Here is a 23,250-nt window from a genome sequence, read left to right as displayed (position 1 = left end):
GAGGTTATCCAACTGTCCCAGCACCATTTGTTGAAAAGATGGTTTCTTTCCCATTGAATTTTCTTGGTACCTTTGTAGAAAATCAATCGACTATAAATGTAAAAGTTTATTTCTGGACTTTCAGTTATATTCCATCAACCTGTATGTCTATATTTATGCCACTACTACACTGTCTTGATTATCTTTGTAGTAAGTTTTGAAATCGGGAAATATAAGTCTTCCAACCCTTCTTATTTATTTATTTATTTTAAGGGTTATTTATTTTAAGGTTTATTTATTTGTTTTGTGTGAGTGAGCATGAGCAGAGGGAGGAGCAAAGAGACGGGAGAGAGAATCCCACACAGGCTCTGTGCTATTAGTGCAGAGCCCAATGTGCAGCTAAATTGAACTGTGAGATCATGACCTAAGCCAAAATCAAGTGTTGGACAGTAACCAACGAGTCACCCAGGCACCCCAACCTTTATTTTTTAGGATTGTTTTGGGATTCATTGCATTTCTATGAATTTTATGATTAGCTTGTCAGTTTTCACAAAAAAGGCAACAGGGATTTTTATAGAGATTGTGTTGAATCTGTAGACAATTAGGGGAGAATATCCATCTAATTATATTTAGTCTTCTGATCCATAAATATGGGATGTCTTTCTATTTGTTTAAATCTTCTTTAATTTCTCTCAGCAAATGTTTTATAGTTTTCTTTGTACAAGTCTTATACTTCTTTTGTTCAGTTTATTCCTAAGTATTTTATTCTTTTTGATCTTACTGTGAATGGGTTAATTTTCTTAATTTCATTTTCAAATTGTTCATTGCTAGTGTAAAATACAGTTGATTTTTGTATATTGATTTTGTGAACTTGTCAAACTTGTTTATTAATCCTAGCTTTTTTTTTTAGTGGATTTCTGAAGATTTTCCATATACAAGATCATGTCATTTGTGGATAAGACAGTTTTACTTCTTCCTTTCCATTTATCCTATTCAAGTCTGAACCTGGGAGTGATTCCACATTCCTGGTTCTCCTTGGCCCTTCCTCTCACCTTTCTTTCTTTCTTTTTTTTTTTCATTTTTAATAGTTTTTTATTTATTTTTGAGACAGAGAGAGACAGAGCATGAGCAGGGGAGGGGCAGAGAGAAGGGGAGACACAGAATCCGAAACAGGCTCCAGGCTCTGAACTGCCAGCACAGAACCCGATGCAGGGCTCGAACCAACAAACTGCGAGATTATGACCTGAGCCGAAGTCAGACACTTAACCGACTGAGCCACCCAGACATCCCTTTTTTTTTTTAAGTTTATTTATTTATTTTGAGAAAAAGAGTGTGCATGCACAGGCAGGGGAGGCACAGAGAGAGAGAGAGGGAGAGAGAGAATCCCAAGCAGGCACCATGCTGTCAATACAGAGTCTGACACAGGGCTTGATCTCCTGAACCTTGAGATCATGACCTCAGCCGAAATCTAGAGTTGGACACTTAACCAACTGAGCCACCCAGGTGCTCCTTCCTCTTGCCTTTTCTTTCTTTCTTCCTTTTTTGTTTAAATTTGAAAAATGTTTATTTATTTTTGACAGAGACAAAGAGACAAGTGTGAATGGGGGAGGGACAGAGAGAGAGGGAGACACAGAATCCAAAGCAGCCCCCAGGCTCTGAGCTGTCAGCACAGAGCCCAACACGGGGCTGTAACCCAGGGACCACAAGATCACGACTTGAGCCAAAGTCAGGCAATCAATCGACTGAGCCAACCAGGCATCCCTTCTCTTCCCTTTTCTAATCAACTGCCTAGTTCTGCCTATTTTAACCTCCAAAGTATCTTTGTAATCTGTTCTTTTCTCTTCATCTCCACTGCTACTACCTCAGGTCAGGTTACTATTATTTCTCACTCCTGCCTGCAGTGTTGTCTTCCTCAAATCCACCTTCCACATTACCCAAGTGATTTTTCTAAATCATAGATACTCTGATATAATCCCCCTTCAAAGATCCCCCATTGCCACAGCATGGCAAACAAGGTCTTTCCTCCTCAGTTGTATTTTGTACACTTCCACCAAATATTGAACTCATTAATGCACTTTAAGATATCTAGTTTAACAGCTTCATGACACCATCATCATTTGGAGATATCATACGTTATTTGACTGGTTCTATGTGTACTGCCCTTTACATATCATATTGTCTCGTGCCTCAGGGCTTTTCCTTCTCCTTCCATATCATCCCCTCTATTACTTTTCATCCTAATAAACCACACTCACCAGCCCATTCTTTCTGAAAGCTTCTCTAACTCTTACAGAGTTAATTATGTGCTTATCTCTATTTTTTTCAGAACATTGTACATGCCTATAATATTTCATGTATTGTCTTGTAATTGTCATATGTTCTTTACTAAGTTCTTTGAGGTCAGCAATCGTGTTAGATTTATCTTGAATACCCTTACAATACCTATCATATTAGACAATGCTAAAATCATATTGTTGAACTCACTTGAATTAGGCTTTACCTATAACCCCCCTTGCTTTTGATAGACCATCTTTCTAAATTGTCAAACTGTTTACATTTTCAAAAGGACATACTTAAAAATGATCTTTTTTGGATGACAAAAGTAACATATGTTTATTTTAAACTGGATGGAATTTATAGAAAAGTCCTTAGAAGAAAATAAAAATTCCTTATCAATCTACCATCTGGATATGTTACCATTTTGATGTATGCTCTTCCAATTTTTTCTGTGGACTCATATGTGTGTGTGTCAATGTGTATATATGTGTGTGTGTATACATAATATATATATGTGTATGTGTGTGTGTTTTAATTTTTTTAATGTTTTTATTTATTTTTAGGAGACAGAGGGAGTGAGTATGAGCAGGGAGGGGCAGAGAGAGGGAGACACAGAATCCAAAGCAGACTCCAGGCTCTGAGCTAGCTGTCAACACAGAGCCCGATGCGAGGCTCGAGCTCATGGACCGCGAGATCATGACCTGAGCCGAAGTCGGATGCTTAACTGACTGAGCCACCCAGGCGCCCCTATGTGTGTGTGATTTTAATTTTTTTTTTTTTGAGAGAGTACAAGTGGGGGAGGGGCAGAAAGAAAGGGAGACAGAGGATCTGAAGAAGGCTCTGTGCTGGCAGCAAAGAGGCCAATGTGGGGCTCAAACTCACGAACCTGTGAGGTCATGACCTGAGCTGAAATCAGACACCCAACCAACTAAGCCACCCAGGTGCCCTTACATGTGTGTTTATACAATATACACAAATATGTGTATATTCTTGATATATGTATATATGTAATATATATGAATATATATGGATATATATAAAAAACAGTATGATACATACTTTTTGTAGCCTTTTTTACTTAATGTAATATTAACATTTTATCATGTCCTTAAATATTACTTTATGAAATTATTATTACTTTTTAAAGGTTTTCTTTTATTTTAAGTAATCTTTACACCCAACATGGGGCTCGAACTCATAACTCTGAGATCAAGAGTCGCATGCTCTACTGACTAAGCCAGCCAGGGGCCCTTACAAAATTATTATTTTTTTAATTATTAAAGCAATTTTTTGTTAATGTTTATTTTTAAGAGAAAGAGAGACAGAGCGTGAGCAGGGGAAGGGCAAAGAGTGAGGGAGACACAGAATCTGAAGTACGCTCCAGGCTCTGAGCTGTCCATACAGTGCCCAATGTAGGGCTTGAACTCATAAACTGTGAAATCACGACCTGAGCCAAAGTTGGATACTTAGCTGAACGAGTCACTCAGGCACCCCCATTTTTTAATGTTTATTTATTTTTGAGAGAGAGAGAGAGAGAGAGCACAAGTAGGGGAGGGCAGAGAGAGAGGGAGACACAGAATCTGACGTGGGCTCCAGGCTCTGAGCTGTCCTCAAGAGCCTGATGCAGGGCTGAAACTAATGAACTGTGAGATCATGAGCTGAGCCAACGTTGGATGCTCAACTGACTGAGCCACCCAGGTGTCCTCAAAATTATTTTTAATTATTGTACATATGTGTATGAACTGTATGCAAATATCTATGTATTGTTGAGTATCAAGAGAATTTTTTTTACTTTTGATTGAACATAACAAGTTTGAAAAAAATAGTTCACTCACTCATTTATTTTCTCAGTACATATTTATTGAAGAGCTACTATGCATCAGCTATTTTAAAGAAGTTATAATAAAGCCATTTCTCTCCAGGAGTCATAATTGGGGGAGGGGACACTCTATTCCACCTTAGGTTCTTTAGAATCAGAGCTGGTGGGTTAGTTCCGGGGTAAGCATTCCAGGTTTGGTTGCTAAGATGTGATTATTTCTCAATAATTGGGTAGTATTCCCAGGAGACACTTCCTCTCTGCCATCTGAACTGCTTCGTTCTAGTGCTGCTATCCATCTGGTGTGGGGAAGGAGGAGAGAAACGGGGACTGGAGCAGGGTCAGGCCTAGAGAGAAGGTGAGTCTGAACATGAGAAATGAACTAGGGCAGTGGCCATGTAAGGGTAGGGAAGGGATGGATTCAAGGTTTTTTTTTTTTTAAGTTTATTTATTTATTTATTTTGAGAGAGAGAGAGAAAGAGAGAGAATCCCAAGCAGACTCCATGATGACAGTGAGGGGCTCAAACCCACAAACTGTGAGATCATGACTTGAGCCAAAACCAGGAGTCAGTCGCTTACTTGACTGAGCCACCCAGGTGCCCCATTCAAGGGATATTTATTAAGTAAAATCCTCTGTTCTGGCACGGCTGTGGGTGGTGTGGGAGAGAAGTCAAAGATGATTGAGATTTAAGCACTGCCCAGAGATAGGGATTCATTTTGGGATGGAGAGGAGATAATATGTTGAATGTTGGATGTTTTAAATACTACACACTACTAAAATATAGAAATAAAGATATGCAACTTAAGACCGAGACAGATTTTGTTACTCTGACATTTTGAGCACTTCATCCTGTACTCTATGTTTTTCTAACAAAGTTTAAAGTTCAACAATTCTCTATTTTTTTTCTAAAGAAGATAAGGATCTTATACTCCTTAATCAGCCTGCAACCGCATCCTTCTCGTCTTTTGTGCTGTGTTGTCTAATGTTTTCATTCCATCATGGTTTTAACGCCCTCAAATGAGTGGTGATTATTATATTTCATAGTTGATATTTATTTATTTATTTATTTAAAATCTTTATTTATTTATTTATCTTTTGAAATTTTATTTAATATTCTAGTTAAGTAATATTCAGTGCGATGTTGGTCTCAGAAGTAGAATTCAGTGATTCAACACTTACGTACTATACCCAGTGCTCATCAGCCATCTAGCTGATCCCTCACACGCCTCCCTCCATCAACCCTCAGTTTCTTCTCTATACTTAAGAGTCTGTTATCTGGTTTGCCTCTCTCTTTTTCCCCCTCTCATATGATCATATGTTTTTGTTTCTTAAATTCCACATAGGAGTGAAATCATATGGCCTTTGTCTTTCTCTGACTGACTTACTTAGCCTAGCATTATACTCTCTAGTTCCATCCATGTTGTTACAAATGGCAAGATTTCATTCTTTTTGATGGCTGAGTAATATTCCATTATATGTATATAGCCATATTACATAATAATACATATACATATTATATGTATATGTATATATATACATATTATTATTATATGTTTATGTATATATCTTTTTATTTTTCCTTAAATAGTTTATTGTCAAGTTGGTTTACATGTAACACCCAGTGCTCATCCCCACAAGTGCCCTCCTCTATGCCCATCACCCTCCTTCCCTTCTCCCCTACCCCCCATCAGCCCTCAGTTTGTTCTCAGCATTCAGGAGTCTCTCATGGTTTGCCTCCCTCCCTCTCCCCAACTATTTTTCCCCTTCTTCTCCCACTTCATCCCGCATTAATTTCCTCCTAATCCATCTATACATGCAAACATATGGTAGCTGTCCTCCTTTGCCTGACTTATTTCATTCAGCATAACACCCTCAAGTTCCATCCATGTTGCTACAAATGTCCAGATTACACTCTTTCTCATTGCCATGTTGTATTCCATTGTATAAATATACCACATCTTCCTGATCTATTCATCATTTGATAAACACTTCGGCTCTTTCCATGTTTAGGCTATTGTTGAGAGTGCTGCTATGAACATTGGGGTACATGTGCCCCTATGCATCAGCACTCCTATATCCTGTGGGTAAATTCCTAGCAGTGCTAATGCTAGGTCATAGGGGAGTTCTATTGTTAAATTTTTGAGGAACCTCCATACTGTTTTCCAGAGTGGCTGCACCAGTTTACATTCCCACCAACAGTGTAGGAGGGGGCCCGTTTCTCCACATCCACACCAGCATCTAAAGTCTCCTGATTTGTTCATTTTAGCCACTCTGACTGGCATGAGGTGGTATCTCAATGTGGTTTTGATCTGTATTTCCCTGATGATGAGGGATGCTGAGCATCATTTTATGTGTCTGTTGGCTATCTGGATGTCTTCTTTGTAGAAGTGTCTGTTCATGTCTTCTGCCCATTTCTTCACTGGATTGTTTGTTTTTTGGGCATGGTGTTTGGTGAGTTCCTTATAGATTTTGAATTCTAGCCCTTTATCTGATATGTCATTTGCAACTATCTTTTCCCATTCCGTCAGTTGCCTATTAGTTTTATTGATTGTTTCCCTTGCCATGCAGAAGCTTTTATCTTGATGAGGGCCCAGTAGTTCATTTTTGCTCTTGATTCCCTTGCCTTTGGGGATGTGTCAAGTAAGAAATTGCTGCGGTTGAGATCAAGGAGGTTATTTCCTGCTTTCCTCTCTAGGGTTTTGATGGTTTCCTGTCTCACATTCAGGTCCTTTATCCATTTTTAGTTTATTTTTGTGTATGGTGTGAGAAAATGATCTAGTTTCATTCTTCTGCAGGTTACTTTCCAGTTCTCCCAACACCATCTGTTAAAGAGGCTGTCTTTTTTCCATTGGATGCTCTTCCCTGCTTTGTCAAAGATTAGTTGGCCGTACATTTGTGGGTCCAATTCTGAGTTCTCTATTTATTCCATTGGTCTATGTGTCTGTTTTTGTGCCAATACCATATTGTCTTGATGATTACAGCTTTGTAGTAGAGACTAAAGTCTGGAATAGCGATGCTTCCCGTTTTGGTTTTCTTCTTCAATATTACTTTGTCTATGCAAGGTCTTTTGTGGTTCCATACAAATTTTAGGATAGTTTGTTCTAGCTTTGAGAAGAATGCTCGTGCAATTTTGATTGGGATTGCATTGAATGTGTAGATTGCTTTAGGTAGTAATGACATTTTAACAATATTTATTCTTCTGATCCAGGAGCATGGAATGTTTTTCCATTTCTTTGTGTCTTCTTCAATTTCCTTTGTAAGTTTTCTATAGTTTCCATCATACAAATCTCCTATATCTTTGGTTAAGTTTACTCCTAGGTATTTTATGGTTTTTTTGTGCAATTGTGAATGGGATCAGTTTCTTGATTTCTCTTTCTGTTACTTCATTATTGGTGTATAAAAATGCAACCGATTTCTGTACATTGATTTTGTACCCTGCAACTTTGCTGAATTCATGGATCAGTTCCAGTAGGCTTCTGGTGCAGTCTGTCGGGTTTTCTATGTAGAGTATCATATTGTCTGTGAAAAGTCAAAGTTTGACGTCTTCTTTGCCAATTCTGATGCCTTTTATTTCCTTTTGTTGACTGATTCCTGATGCTAGGACTTCCAGCACTATCTTAAACAACAGTAGTGAGAGTAGACATCCCTGTCGTGTTCCTGATTTCAGGGGGAAAGCTCTCCGTTTTGCCCCATTGGGGATGATGTTAGCTGAGGGCTTCTCATAGATAGCTTTTATGATGTTTAAGTAACTTCCTTCTATCCCGACTCTCATGAGGGTCTTTATTAAGAAGGGAAGCTGTATTGTGTCAAATGCTTTTTCTGCATCTATCAACAGGATCATATGGTTTTTATCTTTTCTTTTGTTGATGTGATGTATCACATTGATTGATTGGCGAATATTGAACCAGCCCTGTAACCCAGGAATGAATCCCACTTGATCTTGGTGGATAATTCTTTTTATGTGCTGTTGAATTAGATTTGCAAGTATTTTGTTGGGGATTTTTGCATCCGTATTCATCAAGGATATTGGCCTGTAGTTCTCTTTTTTTGCTGGGTCTCTGTCTGGCTTGGGAATCAAAGTGATGCTGGCTTCGTAGAATGAGTCCGGAAGTTTTCCTTTGATTTCTATTTTTTTGGAATAGCTTGAGAAGAATGGGTATTAAATGTCTGGTAGAATTCCCCGGAGAAGCCATCTGGCCCAGGGCTCTTATTTGTTGGGAGATTTTTGATAACTGATTCAATTTCTTCACTCGTTATGGGTCTGTTCAGATTTTCTATCTCTTCCCATGTGAATTTTGGTAGTGAGTGTGTGTTTAGAAATTTGTCCATTTCTTCTAAGTTGTCCAGGTTGTTGGCATATAATTTTTCATAGTATTCCCTGATAATTGCTTGTATATCTGAGGGGTTAGTTGTAATACGTCCATTTTCATTCATGATTTTGTCTATTTGGATGCTTTTTTCTTTTTGAGAAGCCTGGCTAGGGGTTTGTCAATTTTGTTTATTTTTTCAAAAAACCAACTCTTGGTTTCATTGATCTTTTCAACTTTTTTTTGTTTTGGATTCTATATTGTTTATTTCTGCCCTGATTTTTATTATTTCCCTTTTCCTACTGGGTTTGGGGTGCTCTTGTTGCTCTCCTTCTAGTTCCTTTAGGTGCGCTGTTAGATTTTGTACTTGTGCTTTTTCTAATTTCTTGAAATAGGCCTGGAGTGCAATGTACTTTCCTTTTAGGACTGCCTTTGCTGCATCCCATGGAGTTTGGATTGTTGTATTTTCATTTTAATTTGTTTCCATATATTTTTAAATTTCTTCTCTAATTGCCTGATTGGCCCATTCATTCTTTAGTAGGGAAGTTCTTTAACTTCCACGTTTTTCGAGGTTTTCTAGACTTCTTCCTGTGGTTGATTTCAAGTTTCATAGCATTGTGATCTGAAAGTGTGCATGGTATGATCTCAGTTGTTTTATATTTATTGAGGGCTGCTTTATGTCCCAGTTTGTGATCTACCTTGGAGAATGTGCCATGTGCACTTCAGAAGAAAGTGAATTCCCTGGCCTCAGGATGTAGAGTTCTAAGTATATCTGTCAAATCCATCTGGTCCAATGTGTCTTTCAAGTCCATTGTTTCTGTAGTGATTTTCTGTCTAGTTGATTTGTTCATTGCGGTAAGTAGAGTATTAAAGTCCCCTGCTATTGGCACATTCTTATCCATAAGACTGTTTCTGTTTGTGATTAATTGTTGTATGTATTTAGGTGCTTCCATGTTTGGTGCATAGACATTTATAATTGTTAGCCCTTCCTGATGGATAGACCCTGTAATTATTATATAATGCTCTTCTTCATCCCTTGTTACTGCCTTTCCTTTAAATTCCAGTTTGTCTGATATAAGTATAGCTACTCCAGCTTTCTTTTGATTTCCAGTAGCATGATCTATATATTTCTCCATCCCCTTACTTTCAATCTGAAGGTGTTCTCATGTGTAAAATGAATTTCTTATAGACAGGAAATAGATGGATTTTGGTTTTTTATCCATTCTGCTACCCTATGTCTTTTGATTGGAGCATTGAGTCCATTTACATTCAGTGTTATTATTGAAAAATAAGGATTTAGAGTCATTGTGTTCTTTGTAGGATTCATGCTTGTGGTGGTGTCTCTGGTACCTTGTGTTCCTTGCAATATTTCCCTCATAGTGTCCCCCTCAGGATTTATTGTAGGGCTGGTTTAGTGGTGATGAATTCTTTCAATTTTTGTTTGTTTGGGAAGACTTTTATCTCTCCTTCTATTCTGAATGACAGGTTTGCTGGATAGAGGATTCTTGGCTGCATATTTTTTCTGTTCATCACATTGAAGATCTCCTGCCATTCCTTTTTGGCCTGCCAAGTTTCAGTAGATAGGTCTGTCACCACTCTGATAGGTTTCCCTTAGTATGTTAAGGCCCTTTTCTCCCTAGCTGCTTTCAAAATTCTCTCTTTGTCCTTATATTTTGTCAGTTTCACTATGATATGTCGTGCAGAAGATCTATTCAAGTTATGTCTGAGGGGAGTTCTCTGTGCCTCTTGAATTTCAACGTCTACTTCCCTTCCCAGGTTTGGGAAGTTCTCTGCTATAATTTGTTCAAGGACTCCTTCAGCACCTTTCCCTCTTTCTTTCTCTTCTGGAATTCCTATGATACGGATATTGTCCATTTGATTGTATTGCTGAGCTCTCGAACTCTCCTTTCGTGTTCCTGGATCAGTTTAACTCTCTTTTTCTCAGCTTCCTCTTTTTCTATAATTGTGTCTTCTAATTCACCTATTCTCCTGTCTGCCTCTTCAATTTGTGCATTGGACACCTCCATTTTATTATGCATCTCATTTATAGCCTTTATTAATTCATCACAACTATTTTTAAGCTCCATAGTCTTTGTAGCAATAGTTTCTCTGATGTCTCCCATGCCTTTCTCAACCCCAGCGATTAATTTTGTGACTATTGCTCTAAATTCTTGTTCAGTTATGTTGCTTATATCTGTTTTGAGCAGTTCTTTATCTGTCATTTCTTCCTGGAATTTCTTTAGAAGAGAGCTCTTCTGTTTCATCATTTTGGTTAGCTTTCTGTCTCTTGTTAGTTTTAAAAGCTTGTTATGCACTCTTCACCTGAGAGTACTGCTATATTAAAGAAGGCTCTTTGTCCAGGGCCTGTCCATTCAGGAAGTATTCTTTTAGTGGTGTCTCTTGGTCTCTCTTGGTGACACTTTGGTTATTTTATTTCCCTACTCGTAGTGATATTTGAGACTCTCCCCCATGTGTACTTTGGCTTGTTTCTTGAGGTAGCCCTGGAAAAGAAAACAGACAGACAAACACACAGGGGACAAAGGCACACAAACGCACAGACAAATCCAACAAACATGCAAACTGAAAGGGAAAAGGAAAAAAAAAAGAAGGGAAAAATAGAGGAAGGAGGAAAAACAAATAAAAGAAAAAGAAAAAAGAAAAAAGAAGAAAAGAAAGAAAAAAACCCAAAAGACAAAGGACAGTCTAAAAGCATAATACCAGGGGCACCTGGGTAGCTCAGTTGGTTAAGCATCTGACTTTGGCTTAGGTCATGATCTCACGATTGTGGGTTCGAGCCCCACGTGGGGCTCTGTGCTTAGAGCTAGCTCAGAGCCTGGAGCCTGCTTCGGATTCTTTGTCTCCCTCTCTCTCTGACCCTCCCCTGCTCACACTGCCTCTCTCTCTCTCTCTCAGAAATAAATAAAACATTTAAAAATTTTAAATAAAAGCATAAAACCAGAATTCCCAGCTACAAATAAAGAGCAGGGTGTATGCAGTGCTGATGGAAGAGCATGTACAAAGATAGAAATGACAGGGCGGGGAGGAAGCGAAATTGGAAGAGAAATGACCAGGCAGAGAGACTAAGAGACTTAATTCAGAGAGAGAAAGAGGAGAATATGGTAAGAGTTGAGGAGAAAAAAACAAAGATAATGTTACTCAGAGAAACTATATAGTCTGATTACTCCAGAGAGAGAGAGATAGAAAGGTAGAGGTGGAGGTGTAGAATATACACCTAGAGAATTGATTAAATGTGACTCTTTAAGCAAACCAGTGACCAGAGTGCCCAGTCCAGCAGAGGGGAGGGATACAAATGAGACCAGGAAAAATTATCTGGGTAGAAAGAATTGATCTAGAATTAATCATGGTAGTGCATCCTTGTTGGTCTTGCCCCAGGCTCTGGTTAAAAAAAAAAAAAAAAGCAGCTCTCTAGTGGGGATGGGCGTGATTTGGTGTAGGCGGGTCTTAGCCTCCACTGCGTCCAGAGGCCACTCCCTGAGGTCCCATCTTGGTGGTTGTGGGGACAAAAATGGTGGTGCCCCAGTGTCCTCTCAAACCAAGTGTTGCAACTCACTCTTTTGGGTCCGATCTCCCTGTGCCGCAGGCGTAGCCAAGGTAGGCTGTGCTCTATGTCCCAAGCCACGCCTCGTTTCCAGATCTTAGTCTGCACACCCAGTTGATACCGCCCGAAATATAAATCCGCAGGCCGAGTCCCTCCAAGCAGTTTCAAGCCAGCCGCCTCCCCACTGGGGGTCCAGCCGAGCCATAAGAGCAGCGGAGCGGCTTCAAGCATGCCGCTTCCCCTCCGGTCGAGCTGGTGAGCAATGTGTCCCGTTCAAAGTCAGCTGCACAGCTGGAACTGGAAACTGTGTTCCAAGCTGAGGTTTTTCTCTTCTCCAGGGACAGGAACAGTTCCTTGAGCAGTTTCAGCCGCTCTTTCATTTCCTCTGACTCACCGCGCTCCCCACAAAGAGGCTCCCTCTCCTCCCCCTCCCTCCGTGTCTCCCGTCCCGGCCCGTTTTTATCTTCCCCAGTTCGCACTCACACTATAAGGTTGTTTTCTCAGTGGACTCTGTCTCCTTTTCCTCCCAAACTCCTGGATTCTGTAAGGGTTCCTATGGCTTCAGGCTTTCTCTGTTTGAGAGATGGGGGCGAGTGAAATATACAGAGCTCCCTACTTCTCCGCCATCTTGCCTCCTCCTCCCCTCTAGGGTTTTGATGGTTTCCTGTCTCATATTTAGGTCCTTTATCCATTTTGAGTTTATTTTTGTGTATGGTGTGATAAAGTGATCTAGTTTCTTTGTTCTGCAGATTGCTGTCCACTTTTCCCTGCACCATCTATTAAAGAGGCTCTTTTTTCCATTGGATATTTTTTCCCGCTTTGTCAAAAATTAGTTGGCCATACATTTGTGGGTCCAATTCTGAGTTCTCTATTCCATTGGTCTATGTGTCTGTTTTTGTGCCATCAATTATCTTTATATATTACCATCCTGCCATTCTTTTCGAACTCCTTTCAGCCAATCTAATACACCTGTTACTTGTTCTTTTATTAAAAATTATTTTTTTATTTTTCTACATTGCATACTATGTGAATTCCTCACTGTTTTCTAATTTACTAATTCTCTCTTTAACTGTATTCAGTCTTGACTATACCTTCTTTGTTGACATTTCAAATTTTGGTGTCTGTGTTTTTCATTTCCAAGTTTTCTAATTGGTTCTTTTTCGTATCTACCTATAAATTGTTTCATTCTGTCTTTATTTGTTCTTTTAAAATGGAAATTATTTCTTTATTATTTTTAGCATCCTGATCATATTCATTTGATGATGAGGAGGAAGAGGTTGGTGACAATGATTATCATTATTATTGTTTTATTAAAGTCTTTGAGACACTGTTTTACAAAATTAATCTCCTCTGAAGTAATTTCCTGTTCCAATTGTTGATTTTGTTGTGTTGTCTATCTTTCATAGCATTAGATTTCTACATGTCTTTGGGAATTTGGGTTTGTTTAGTTTAAGTAGCATCTCTCTATTTCTCTTCCTTTCCTTCTTTCTTCCCTTTTGTGTAAAACACTTCCTTTCTAGTTGCTTTTTCTGGTTGTCTCATTTGCACCCCTACCCTTGCTCTAATGTCCAGAACCTGGTCTTAAAATGACAACAGGGGTGCCTGGGTGGCTCAGTCGGTTAAGCATCTGACTTTGGCTCAGGTCATGATCTCACGGTTCGTGGGTTTGAGCCCCGCACTGGGCTCTGTGCTGACAGCTAGCTCAAAACCTGGAGGCTGCTTTGGATTCTGTGTCTCCCTCTCTCTCTGCCTCTTCCCCTGCTCATGCTGCCTCTCTCTCTCTCTCTCTCTCAGAAATAAATAAAACATTAAAAAAATTTTTTAAAAATGACAACAAACGGCTCTTCTGTAAAGATATGGGGATGCTGTGGATTCAGGTAGAGTGCTGACAGTTTCTGAGAATAATAATCAATATTTACTGAGTTATTACTATATGCCAGGCACTATTCTACATATATTATTTCATATAATATTCCTAACAACTCTATGAGTTAGATACTACTACTACTACTACTACTACTACTGCTGCTGCTACTGCTACTACTACTACTACTACTACTACTACTACAACTACTACTTCTACTATCACTACCACAATGCTGACCATTTTACAAATGAGTAAAGTAAGGCATGTTAAGTAATGCCTTTAGTGGAGACAAACCAGAACATTTGAATGAATGAATGAATAAATAATCCATCCTTGCTGGTAGTAGATAGACTGAACTCAGACTAAATCAATTTCTGGCTTTTTAAAAATTACTATTAACCAAAACTATGGGTATATGTCACTGGAGTATAAGTTTGTAGTGTATAATAATCAATTTTATTAATATGAAATTTTCATAGTCCTATAGACAGGTACTCTCCTACTCCAAATCTCTATCCAACTCTCACCTATAGAAGGGTGTTTATTTATTTTTTTTAATTTTTTTTTATGTTTTATTTATTTCTAGGAGAGAGAGAGAGAGACAGCATGAGCAGGGGAGGGTCAGAGAGAGAGAGGGAGTCACAGACTGAAACAGGCTCCAGGCTCTGAGCTGGCAGTCAGCACAGAGCCCGACGCGGGGCTCGAACCAACGAACCGCGAGATCATGACCTAAGCGAAAGTCGGACGCCTAACCGACTAAGCCACCCAGGCGCCCCTATAGAAGGGTGTTTATAATCTCAAGGAAAAAGATGTGGTCCAAAGGGTAGGCTGAAATCCTGAAAGTGATACCTAATAGCACGTATCTCAACTCTCATGTTAGTTTTTATTATACTTATTTCACATATGAAGAAATAGAGTCTCCAGGAGTTAAATAAATTGCCTACGGATATATTGCTAGTGGGGGACAGACTCTCAGTCAGGAGCCAAACTTGTGTCTTCTGATTCTTAATTATTCTTTGCATGTTTTCATCATACCATGATACCCACCTCTAATGAAATATCCGCCTATAGCAAGAGAGAAACAGCTCCCACTCCTCACCCTTTTTATTTCTTACAGAGTTATTTATAGTTATGAGAAGTTCCTCAGAGATCACAGACAGGAACTTGGATGTCTCAGAAAAGAACATCGAGGACTTTATGGAGGCACTCCAAGTTGCTGGTCAGGTGAGGACATCTCAGACATCTTCCTGGCTCCAGCCAGCATAGGACCATCTCGATCAAGGTACCTCATTGGGCACATACCAATTGTGCTAGGAGAATGGAAGAAATTTCCAGTCAGCAGAGCACTACTTGGTCCCGTCCATTCATAGCTCCAGGTCTAGTTCCAATGTCCCTAGTCTGACCCATACCCTCTCCACTCCTCAACCTCTGATCCAGCTTTAATCCTCTTCCTAGATTCACTCCTCTTCCTTTCTTGACCAGGGATCATTATTGTCTTTATTATCTTTACCCTTCAATTTTCCTTTCTCCTTGAGTCCCCTCTCTCCTATAGTTGTCAGCAGATAATGTCTTACAAACTCTCAAGTTGCTGAAAGTCAAAATCCTAAATAACAAGATGGCAACTCCACTATGCCAGAAGATGACAGATATCATCGTTGACTACATGAAGACAATGGTGAGGAGCCTGTGCCTCTTGGTTGTGAGCTTTGGGGAAAGATCCTCTTTGGGTCTGAGCCCAGGAGTTCTTTCTGGTGGATGATGACACTTGGAAACTAAGTGGGATCTTGGATATGAGTACTTCATTTCTAAATAGTTTGCTAGAGCTCATATCTTGTACTCTGAGCCTATCTCAAGAACTGTGACACAGACAGAATTGGAAGATACAGTAGTGAATTGAAGTGGTGAGGCAGGAGGAGTGAAATGGAAAGGGGAAAGGGTTTGGGCTGTTGACCTCAGAGTGTGATCTGGTTTTCAGACTGTGTCCTGGGATTCCTTAGGTGGTCACCTTTGTTATTGTGCTTAACTAATCATACCAACCCATTTAAATCCACATATCTGTGTGCTAACCCACCTTTAGACTGAACATTCATGATGTCTACTTACCCATCTATTCACATACTTTGTACCTACTTTCCTGATGTTGGGTTAATCTGGTTTCTTATTTTCTTGGTTAACTACCTACCTAAGGGTATCTTCCTCCCCGTTTATCTGCCTTCTTTGACATGCCTGTCTTCTGATCAAGACCCCTGACCTGTCAGGGACTTCCAAAGTTGCTTCCGTAATCTACCCACCTTCCTGGTGATTCACTTGCTGCTGTAGTGAAATCTTTGTGCTCTGGAAACCCCAATCCCCACTCCCACCCCAATACACAGACTGTGCAAATTTATTGTCTTCCTGTCCTTTGCACACTTTAGGAAGCTCTTGCCATTTATCACTGGGAAAGTGTATATTGGATGGGTGGTAGGTGAGTTCTTGCCTGCTAGATGGAGGAGAATTACTTATTGACCAAATCTGATTCTCAGAAGCTGTGGGACTCATCTTGGGGATCAGCCTTGGAACAGTTAGTCTTTCTCTTTTCAGAAGCCAGAGGGAGAACTGGAGGAGTTGTGTACTGCAGTCCTAATGGCTCTGGGGTTCCAGTCTCCAGGAATAGTCATCTTCAAGTTGTGGGACAGATGGCATCAGAACAACCTGCCCCCAAACTGTCTCCTGGTTGCAGTGGGGAAACTCATCTTCTGCAAGGGTACAAATCCCTATTGTGGAAGAGTTAGTCTGAGAAGAGGATAGGGCCAGCAGGGGGTGGGGGCATTGTATGTGTTCTAGACTAGCTTTATCCTCCTGATTCCTTCCATTGGACATCTCTGCTTAGTTGAGTCATGGGTGTGTATATGTAGATGGGAAGGGGACAAATTTGGTCCCAGTTGTGCTGCTGGGAACTCAAGAGGAAGTTCCTGGAGACCAAGAATGGAAGAGTAGGACATATTAGGGCATGGGAGACTGTGGAGCTGGAGAGAAGACTCCAGGTGGAGAGAGAAGGCAGAATAGAGAGTACCCATTCAACAGTGGCAGGGAGGGGCACAGAAGGAAGCAAGGAGTGGTTTACATAAGGGAACTTGCAGTTTTGAATTTGATTAGAGGCTTGGAAGGTAATAGTGTAGCAGGATGAGGCTAAGAATCACCATACAATCTCTATCCTGGTGGCTACTTATGATGGCAGTGCCCCTCTTACTCATTCAGCTCCCCTCTCCCAATCACAAAGTATGAAAAAACAATCAAGTCAGCAGCCTATGACAGTGACTTTCCTTTCTTTACCACTTAGAAATGGGGCCACAGAGAATCTGGGGGAAGTCAGCTGGCCTTCTGGGCATTAAGATCACAATGACAAGGCATGTGGTTTGGACTGCACAGCAAGCTCAGAGGACACAGAGACAGAAATTGGAAATGTGTATCCTGATCTAATCAGAATGAATGTTTTCACATCCACTTCAGATGGCATCACTCTTCATTTCCTTCAGGGTCCTTGGAAGGGAGTGTTCATGCATAGGCTTTACCAATACCTTGCATCTTCATGCTATGCTAACATCCATTATTGAGCTTAATCTTTCCAGCAGCCCTGTACAGCAGTCATACCAGGGATTGTAGTCCTATTTAACAGTTGAAGAAGCTGAAAGTCAGATAAATTAGGTAACTTGTTCCTGGTTGCTCAGACTCTTGAGGCAGGCTAGGATCAGAACCCAGATCTGGTGGCTCCCAATCTTTAGAGTTTCCTACCCTAAGGCTAGGAGGCACCCCTCCCTGGGATAGGGATGTTTTTCTTATACTCTCTCTCTTAGGTGCAGCACCTTATATTGGTGTCACATGGGAATATATCCTGCGCCTTCTGAGAATGGCCCAAAAGAAGGATGTCATGTTGGCAGTATGTCATGGTGAGGACTAGGAGGGTCTGGGGAAGACTCTGTTGGAATAAGGGAGAGAGGAAAGAGGGAAGAAAAAGACTGGGTTCCTCTGAATAGGGATCCCAGAAGGTGGGGGAGGGGCAGGAAATGGCTGAGAGCAGGCCAGATGTGAGCTCTGCTCCATCTGACTTTTCTTTTTAATTTTTATTTATTTCTAGGAGAGAGAGAGAGACAGCGTGAGCAGGGGAGGGTCAGAGAGAGAGGGAGACACAGACTCTGAAACAGGCTCCAGGCTCTGAGCTGGCAGTCCATCTGACTTTTCTTGGCTTGATTTGGGGCAAGGACCAAGTTTGATAGGGATGCTGTGCGTGTTGACAGCCTCAACCACTTTCCCTTTCCCTGCTGTGTGGGCCAGGTATGGTCAGAAAAGAAAAATAGTTGGGGAGATGGTGAATGGCTGGGTGTTTCCCAGCACAGGACTCCACAGATGCTTTTAGAGTTGGGGATGAGAGGACTGTGCCCACATGTATGTTTTGCTTTGTGGGAAGGGAAAGGTGATGCACAGCTCAAATTCCCTGCTCCCTCATAGTGCTCAAAGGATTGGTCATCAGTTCCCGGAAGCATCTGGATCTGGGCACTGAGAATGATGAATTAATGGACATCACACAAGAGGCACTGTCCATCAAGGCTTACCTCACCCTTCGGGTTCTCTTCAATCGTTGGTCCTTGAAGAGCAACAACAAGGTAGGATTGCGGATAGCAGGGGTTGGATGGATGGGCTGAAGGAGTATGTCTTGGGTTAAAGATGGGACAGGGCTATGTCTAGCCACTTATTGGTGGAAAGATAACTTAAATGGCTCTTCCAAAAGTGCAGGGTGATTTTCCTCAGGCTCCTCTTCCTATCCTCCAGAAAAGTGTACTATCAGAAAACTCCACTGTCCATTCATGTATTAAGTATGCAATTAAGCAACTTACATTTATGATTACCATCATTTTCTAGGCACTGTGCTAAGCCTTGCAGATACAAAGATGACTAAGGCAAAGCCCATAAGGGATTATATTGCCTCCATCCCTGAGCTGAAGCAAATTTGTTGTGTCTCCTTGGGCACAGGTAACAGAGCAAGCTCTGGTGATAATTGGCCATCTCTTCTTCCTCATTCCACCACCCAAACTCAAGAACCAAGTGAACTGGTTAACCCGATGGTTCATGACTTTGATGTCTGCAAAAGTGGCACCTTTCTACATTACCCAGGTGATTGGAATCGGGTGTGAAGATAATTTAACTAGTTTATGCTTTCCATGTTTATTGAGTAGTTAATGCTGGGGTTGGCGAAGCATGGCCCACAGGCCAAATCCAGCCTGAAACTTGTTTTTGTAAAATGAGGTTTTTTTGGGAATTCTGCCACTCCTATTTGTTGAATTCATCTCACCTTTTGAATCTCTCTGACTTTCCTCTGACCTCTAGACTCAAATTTAAATGGCTCATCAGAGTAGATCAACCCCTCCTGGATAATCTCCCCATTGTAAGGTCAACTGGTATGGGACCTTAATTATGTCTGCAAAATCTCTTCATAGAAACACCTTCATTACTACTTGATTAAATAACTGGGAGAAGAGCCCTGGAATTTGGGTGGCCATTGCTATATTCTGCCTACCTTAGAATTGTTATGCCAATATTAAATATTTTTAAGAGCAGAGGACTCTTAAAGAACCAGAACCCAAATTTTCTGATTGTTGTTTCAGTCCTTCTTCCATTTCAATGGCATTCCTCAAACCAAGCTCCCTCCGAATTTTAATGGGTATTCCACAAAAAGAAGGTGTGTTAGTTAGCAAAACGGGTGGGAAATACTGAGATAAAATTAAAGTCTTAAATGTAGGACTTCTCAGAGCTTTCAATATGTAGGCTAATCTGGTCCTCCAAGAAACAAATACTAACATGGGATTAAAGGTGCAAGAGATTTACTGGAAGAACATCTGTGGGGGAAAACAGGGAGGGAGCCAGAGAGGGCTTCAGGAACCATCAGACTACGATGTATATCTGACCCTTGGCACCGAGGAGGGGAAGGAGAGAAGGAAGGGAAGGAAAGAGAAAGAGAAGAAGATTTAAGATTACAGTGCAGGGGCGCCTGGGTGGCTTAGTCGGTTAGGCGTCCGACTTTTGCTTAGGTCATGATCTCGCGGTTCGTGGGTTCGAGCCCCGCGTCGGGCTCTGTGCTGACTGCCAGCTCAGAGCCTGGAGCCTGTTTCAGTCTGTGACTCCCTCTCTCTCTGACCCTCCCCTGCTCACGCTGTCTCTCTCTCTCTCCTAGAAATAAATAAAACATTAAAAAAAATAAAAAAAAAAAGATTACAGTGCAGTTGTAAGAAAGTTTTAGTGAAGTCAACAGGGAGCCACTGAACCAAAGTTACCCGTCAGAAAAGTCCTACATCTTGAAGGACTAATAGGCCCACCTTAGTGGACCTGCCATATTCAGTCATTGGCTGGGACAAATCTGTGGGACTCTGACTTCAGTTTTAACACAGTGATGGATTTTAGAGCATGGCAGCTGCAGATATTGGTCAATTATGCACCAATAGGCATCCGAGAGGCATATTTTTCAGGGTTATTAAATACGCTAATGTGCATTTGTGAATTTCAAAGAGGAGGATTTTTTTGGGGGTGCAACACACATTAGCATCAAATTTCCAGGGACTACAGTATGCAGTCTACTGTTATGCTACTACCTCAACTGCACTTTGCTTGGTATATGAAGAGATGGCCTTTCTCACATACATACTCTGAGTTCTTCACATTAGTGGACCAGCCACACAATCTCTTGTTTAATCTCCATCCTGGCACATGTCTGCATGTTGCCTAGGGTAGACATCTATGAATTTGGAACAAAGGCTTGCTCTATGTAGCCAATTAGCCAGTTGAAGGCTGAAATTCATATACTAACTACTAGTCTGCAGATTATTCGGGTGGAAATTCCACCTCATGTTTTGGCTGACAGTGGAAATGTTTTGACTACTCCCTTTCTCCTTCCCATTCCTCCTCCTCCCTCACTCCAAGGAATGGTGATTGAGAATCAAGATAGTTATCAGCCCACTGTATAATTTTGTTTGGACATCAACTAGCACTAACCAGTTCTATTTAAGCAAGCTGGCCCTAATTGGGAATCCATCAGGTAGACCAAAGGACAGGAAATGTTTTTTTAAATTTATCCTGCTTCTTTGAAGGCAGCCAATACTTGCAATGTTGAATTTTCCTAAAGGTTTTTGTGGAACCATAAAACTATATGAAAATAAGTATAGCTTACTGGGCAAGGTGGAAGAGCAGGTCATGGCTGTGTTTGGCTGTGAAAGAATTAGAGTCTGAGCCTTTTTTGGAAAAAAAGAGGGCAATGTGAAACTATGATGACTTGGGCCATCCTTGAAGAGAAGATGTGAGGACAGAGGATTTCTCTTGAGGCTGTGAAAAGTCTGAGCTGACTTGTGCTTATTCTGTCCTTATGCACACAGTGTATCTTCCAACTTATAGATGCTCTGGCTCTTAGTGGCTATGGAGGTATAAACTTGCAATCCCAGCTGGAGAATATTGTAGGCATGCTGTTCAAACAGGTGAGTGTTATGGAGCTCGAAGCATTCTAGAAAGCTAGAAGCTTTCTCTCTTCTTTGGAGGTGATGATTATCCCAGCCCAGGTCATAACCTCCGCATGACGGAGGTGTCTTTCACATGGTGACCTTAACCATACACATCAGGTTTTCCTGGAACTGGCAAATGCCTGGATTCTGAGCACTGAGTGAGATATTCTCCATGAGGTAAATTGGGTACATTCCACATGTTTCTTGAAGGTTGCAGACCTTTGCTGCTTCCCCCTAATCTCTGGTTAAAAGGCAGAAAGTTCAAACCACTCCATCATACCCATGCAAAATATAAGGCCCTCTGTTTTGCAGCCTAGAGTAGGAAGAAGAAAATTGAACATTTTGCAAAAAGGTGTTACCTTCTGTATGTTTAATTTGCTTGCCACTGTCTTCTTCCCTTTGGGGCTAGGAATGTGGATTTCTGGGTTCTGTTTTCCTGTTCTCCTTATGGCTAAGCACCACACTTTCCATGGACACATGCCTTGGTTTCCTCATCCATATTCAGGGCCCCTAGTTTCAGTCCTCCTGGGTCTGATGGCCTTGGTCTCCCCACAGTTGAGTGAAACAGTCAAGGACTCAGATCATCACTCTGTACAGAACCACAGCCTTGCCCTGAGGGCCTTCTATATCCTGAGTAAGTTAACACAGTTCCCTAACCCCAGGTATTTGTGTGGGTGGGCACTTAGGATCACTTTTTGTCTCCCTAGACTGTAGCAGGGGCCTAGGTTCCCATAAGAGGCTTCCGTCCTTCTAGATAAAATGCAAAGTGATCCATGTGAGCCTTACCTGAAATTCAGTGAATCTCGAAGGGCATAGACGTAGCTCCACTCCCTTCACCTGAAGTTGACTTCTCTTTCTCCTTCACTGATTCCCAGCTTAGAAATGTGATCCTGTAGTTACAACACTAATCACCATGAGAGGTGTGCTGACCTATGAGAAGGCATGTAGTGGGGCCATGGAGGGGCAGGGCCCAGCTCAGGAAAACCATCTGGCTCTGTGCTTGGCACATGGTAAATGCTGAACAAACACTGGCTCTTTGTTTTCCTCTTTCCTTTCTCCGAAAGGACACTAATTTATCTAGTTCATGGCATCAGTAGTTTGCTAAACATGATTTTCTTCTACTTATCATTTGCTACGTAAACATACCCTTGATTCCCTTGTATTCTCACCCTTCTGATAGCCAAGCTATACAATGATCAGATGATATCCTTAATACGAAAGAACATGGAATCCAAGGATCCAGTCAAGATAGTATCAGCCATTCAAGTTTTCACAGATGTGTTCCAGGAAGGTAAGTGGCTTGGTCCTGGGGATCTTCTTTCCTATGAGAGCTCTTTTCTCTGGGAGACAGTAGTATGTAGTAGGAGCTCAATGTAAACTCAATAGGTTTAAATCTTGGCTTCACTTCTTATTAGCATGCAAACTGGAGCAGGTTGCTTTTAGTCTGTACCTCTATTTCTTCATCTGAAAATGGAGGTAATATTAATGCTTACCTTTCAGGGATTTTAGTAAAGATTAAATGAGTAAAACATATGTGAGGTGCTTAGACCAATTCTCACTATGCAGTCAGTTTCATAGTGGTGTAGTCTATGATTGTTATCTTGGGGAACAGGCTTCAACTCCAATCAAGTGTTTGCCAAACCTTTGCTTTATGCCTAGCACAGTGCAAGGTACCAAAAATAGACTTAAATAAAACATAGTCTCTACTCTCAATGAGTTCACTATCAAGCAGGGAATATACAGCTGTTCAGACAGTCAAACAATGCAAAATAATGTGTGATAGTTTGTTTAAAGGTGAGCATGGTGATGTGCAATAGGAAAACAGAGAAGCTGTCAATCCAGAGATGGGGTAGGCTGTGTGCAGGAGATGTACTGAGAGCAGGCAAGGAGATTGTAACAGTGACTTATGAGAGGGAATTCACAT

The 23,250-nt window shown here is 40.9% G+C and overlaps 1 protein-coding gene across 1 annotated transcript in view; it reads left to right on the top strand.

Annotated features, from left to right (window-relative positions):
* The window catches only part of LOC120234481 (maestro heat-like repeat-containing protein family member 1), an 82,684-nt gene that overhangs the window by 4,125 nt on the left and 55,309 nt on the right, over positions 1 to 23,250 (top strand). The window contains exons 2-11 of the mRNA XM_039236353.1: positions 12,083 to 12,194; positions 14,924 to 15,030; positions 15,359 to 15,481; positions 16,387 to 16,549; positions 17,640 to 17,732; positions 18,292 to 18,446; positions 18,814 to 18,954; positions 21,204 to 21,302; positions 21,882 to 21,960; positions 22,507 to 22,617. Of these exons, the coding sequence (XP_039092284.1) occupies positions 12,083 to 12,194; positions 14,924 to 15,030; positions 15,359 to 15,481; positions 16,387 to 16,549; positions 17,640 to 17,732; positions 18,292 to 18,446; positions 18,814 to 18,954; positions 21,204 to 21,302; positions 21,882 to 21,960; positions 22,507 to 22,617 (1,183 nt within the window). The remainder of the gene's footprint in view (positions 1 to 12,082; positions 12,195 to 14,923; positions 15,031 to 15,358; positions 15,482 to 16,386; positions 16,550 to 17,639; positions 17,733 to 18,291; positions 18,447 to 18,813; positions 18,955 to 21,203; positions 21,303 to 21,881; positions 21,961 to 22,506; positions 22,618 to 23,250) is intronic.

Source organism: Hyaena hyaena, unplaced genomic scaffold, assembly GCF_003009895.1.
Source record: "Hyaena hyaena isolate Hyena2069 unplaced genomic scaffold, ASM300989v1 scaffold_108, whole genome shotgun sequence".
NCBI classification, from domain to species: domain Eukaryota; kingdom Metazoa; phylum Chordata; class Mammalia; order Carnivora; family Hyaenidae; genus Hyaena; species Hyaena hyaena.
Note: the sequence above shows the minus strand (reverse complement) of the source record. Positions and strands in the feature narration are given on the sequence as shown.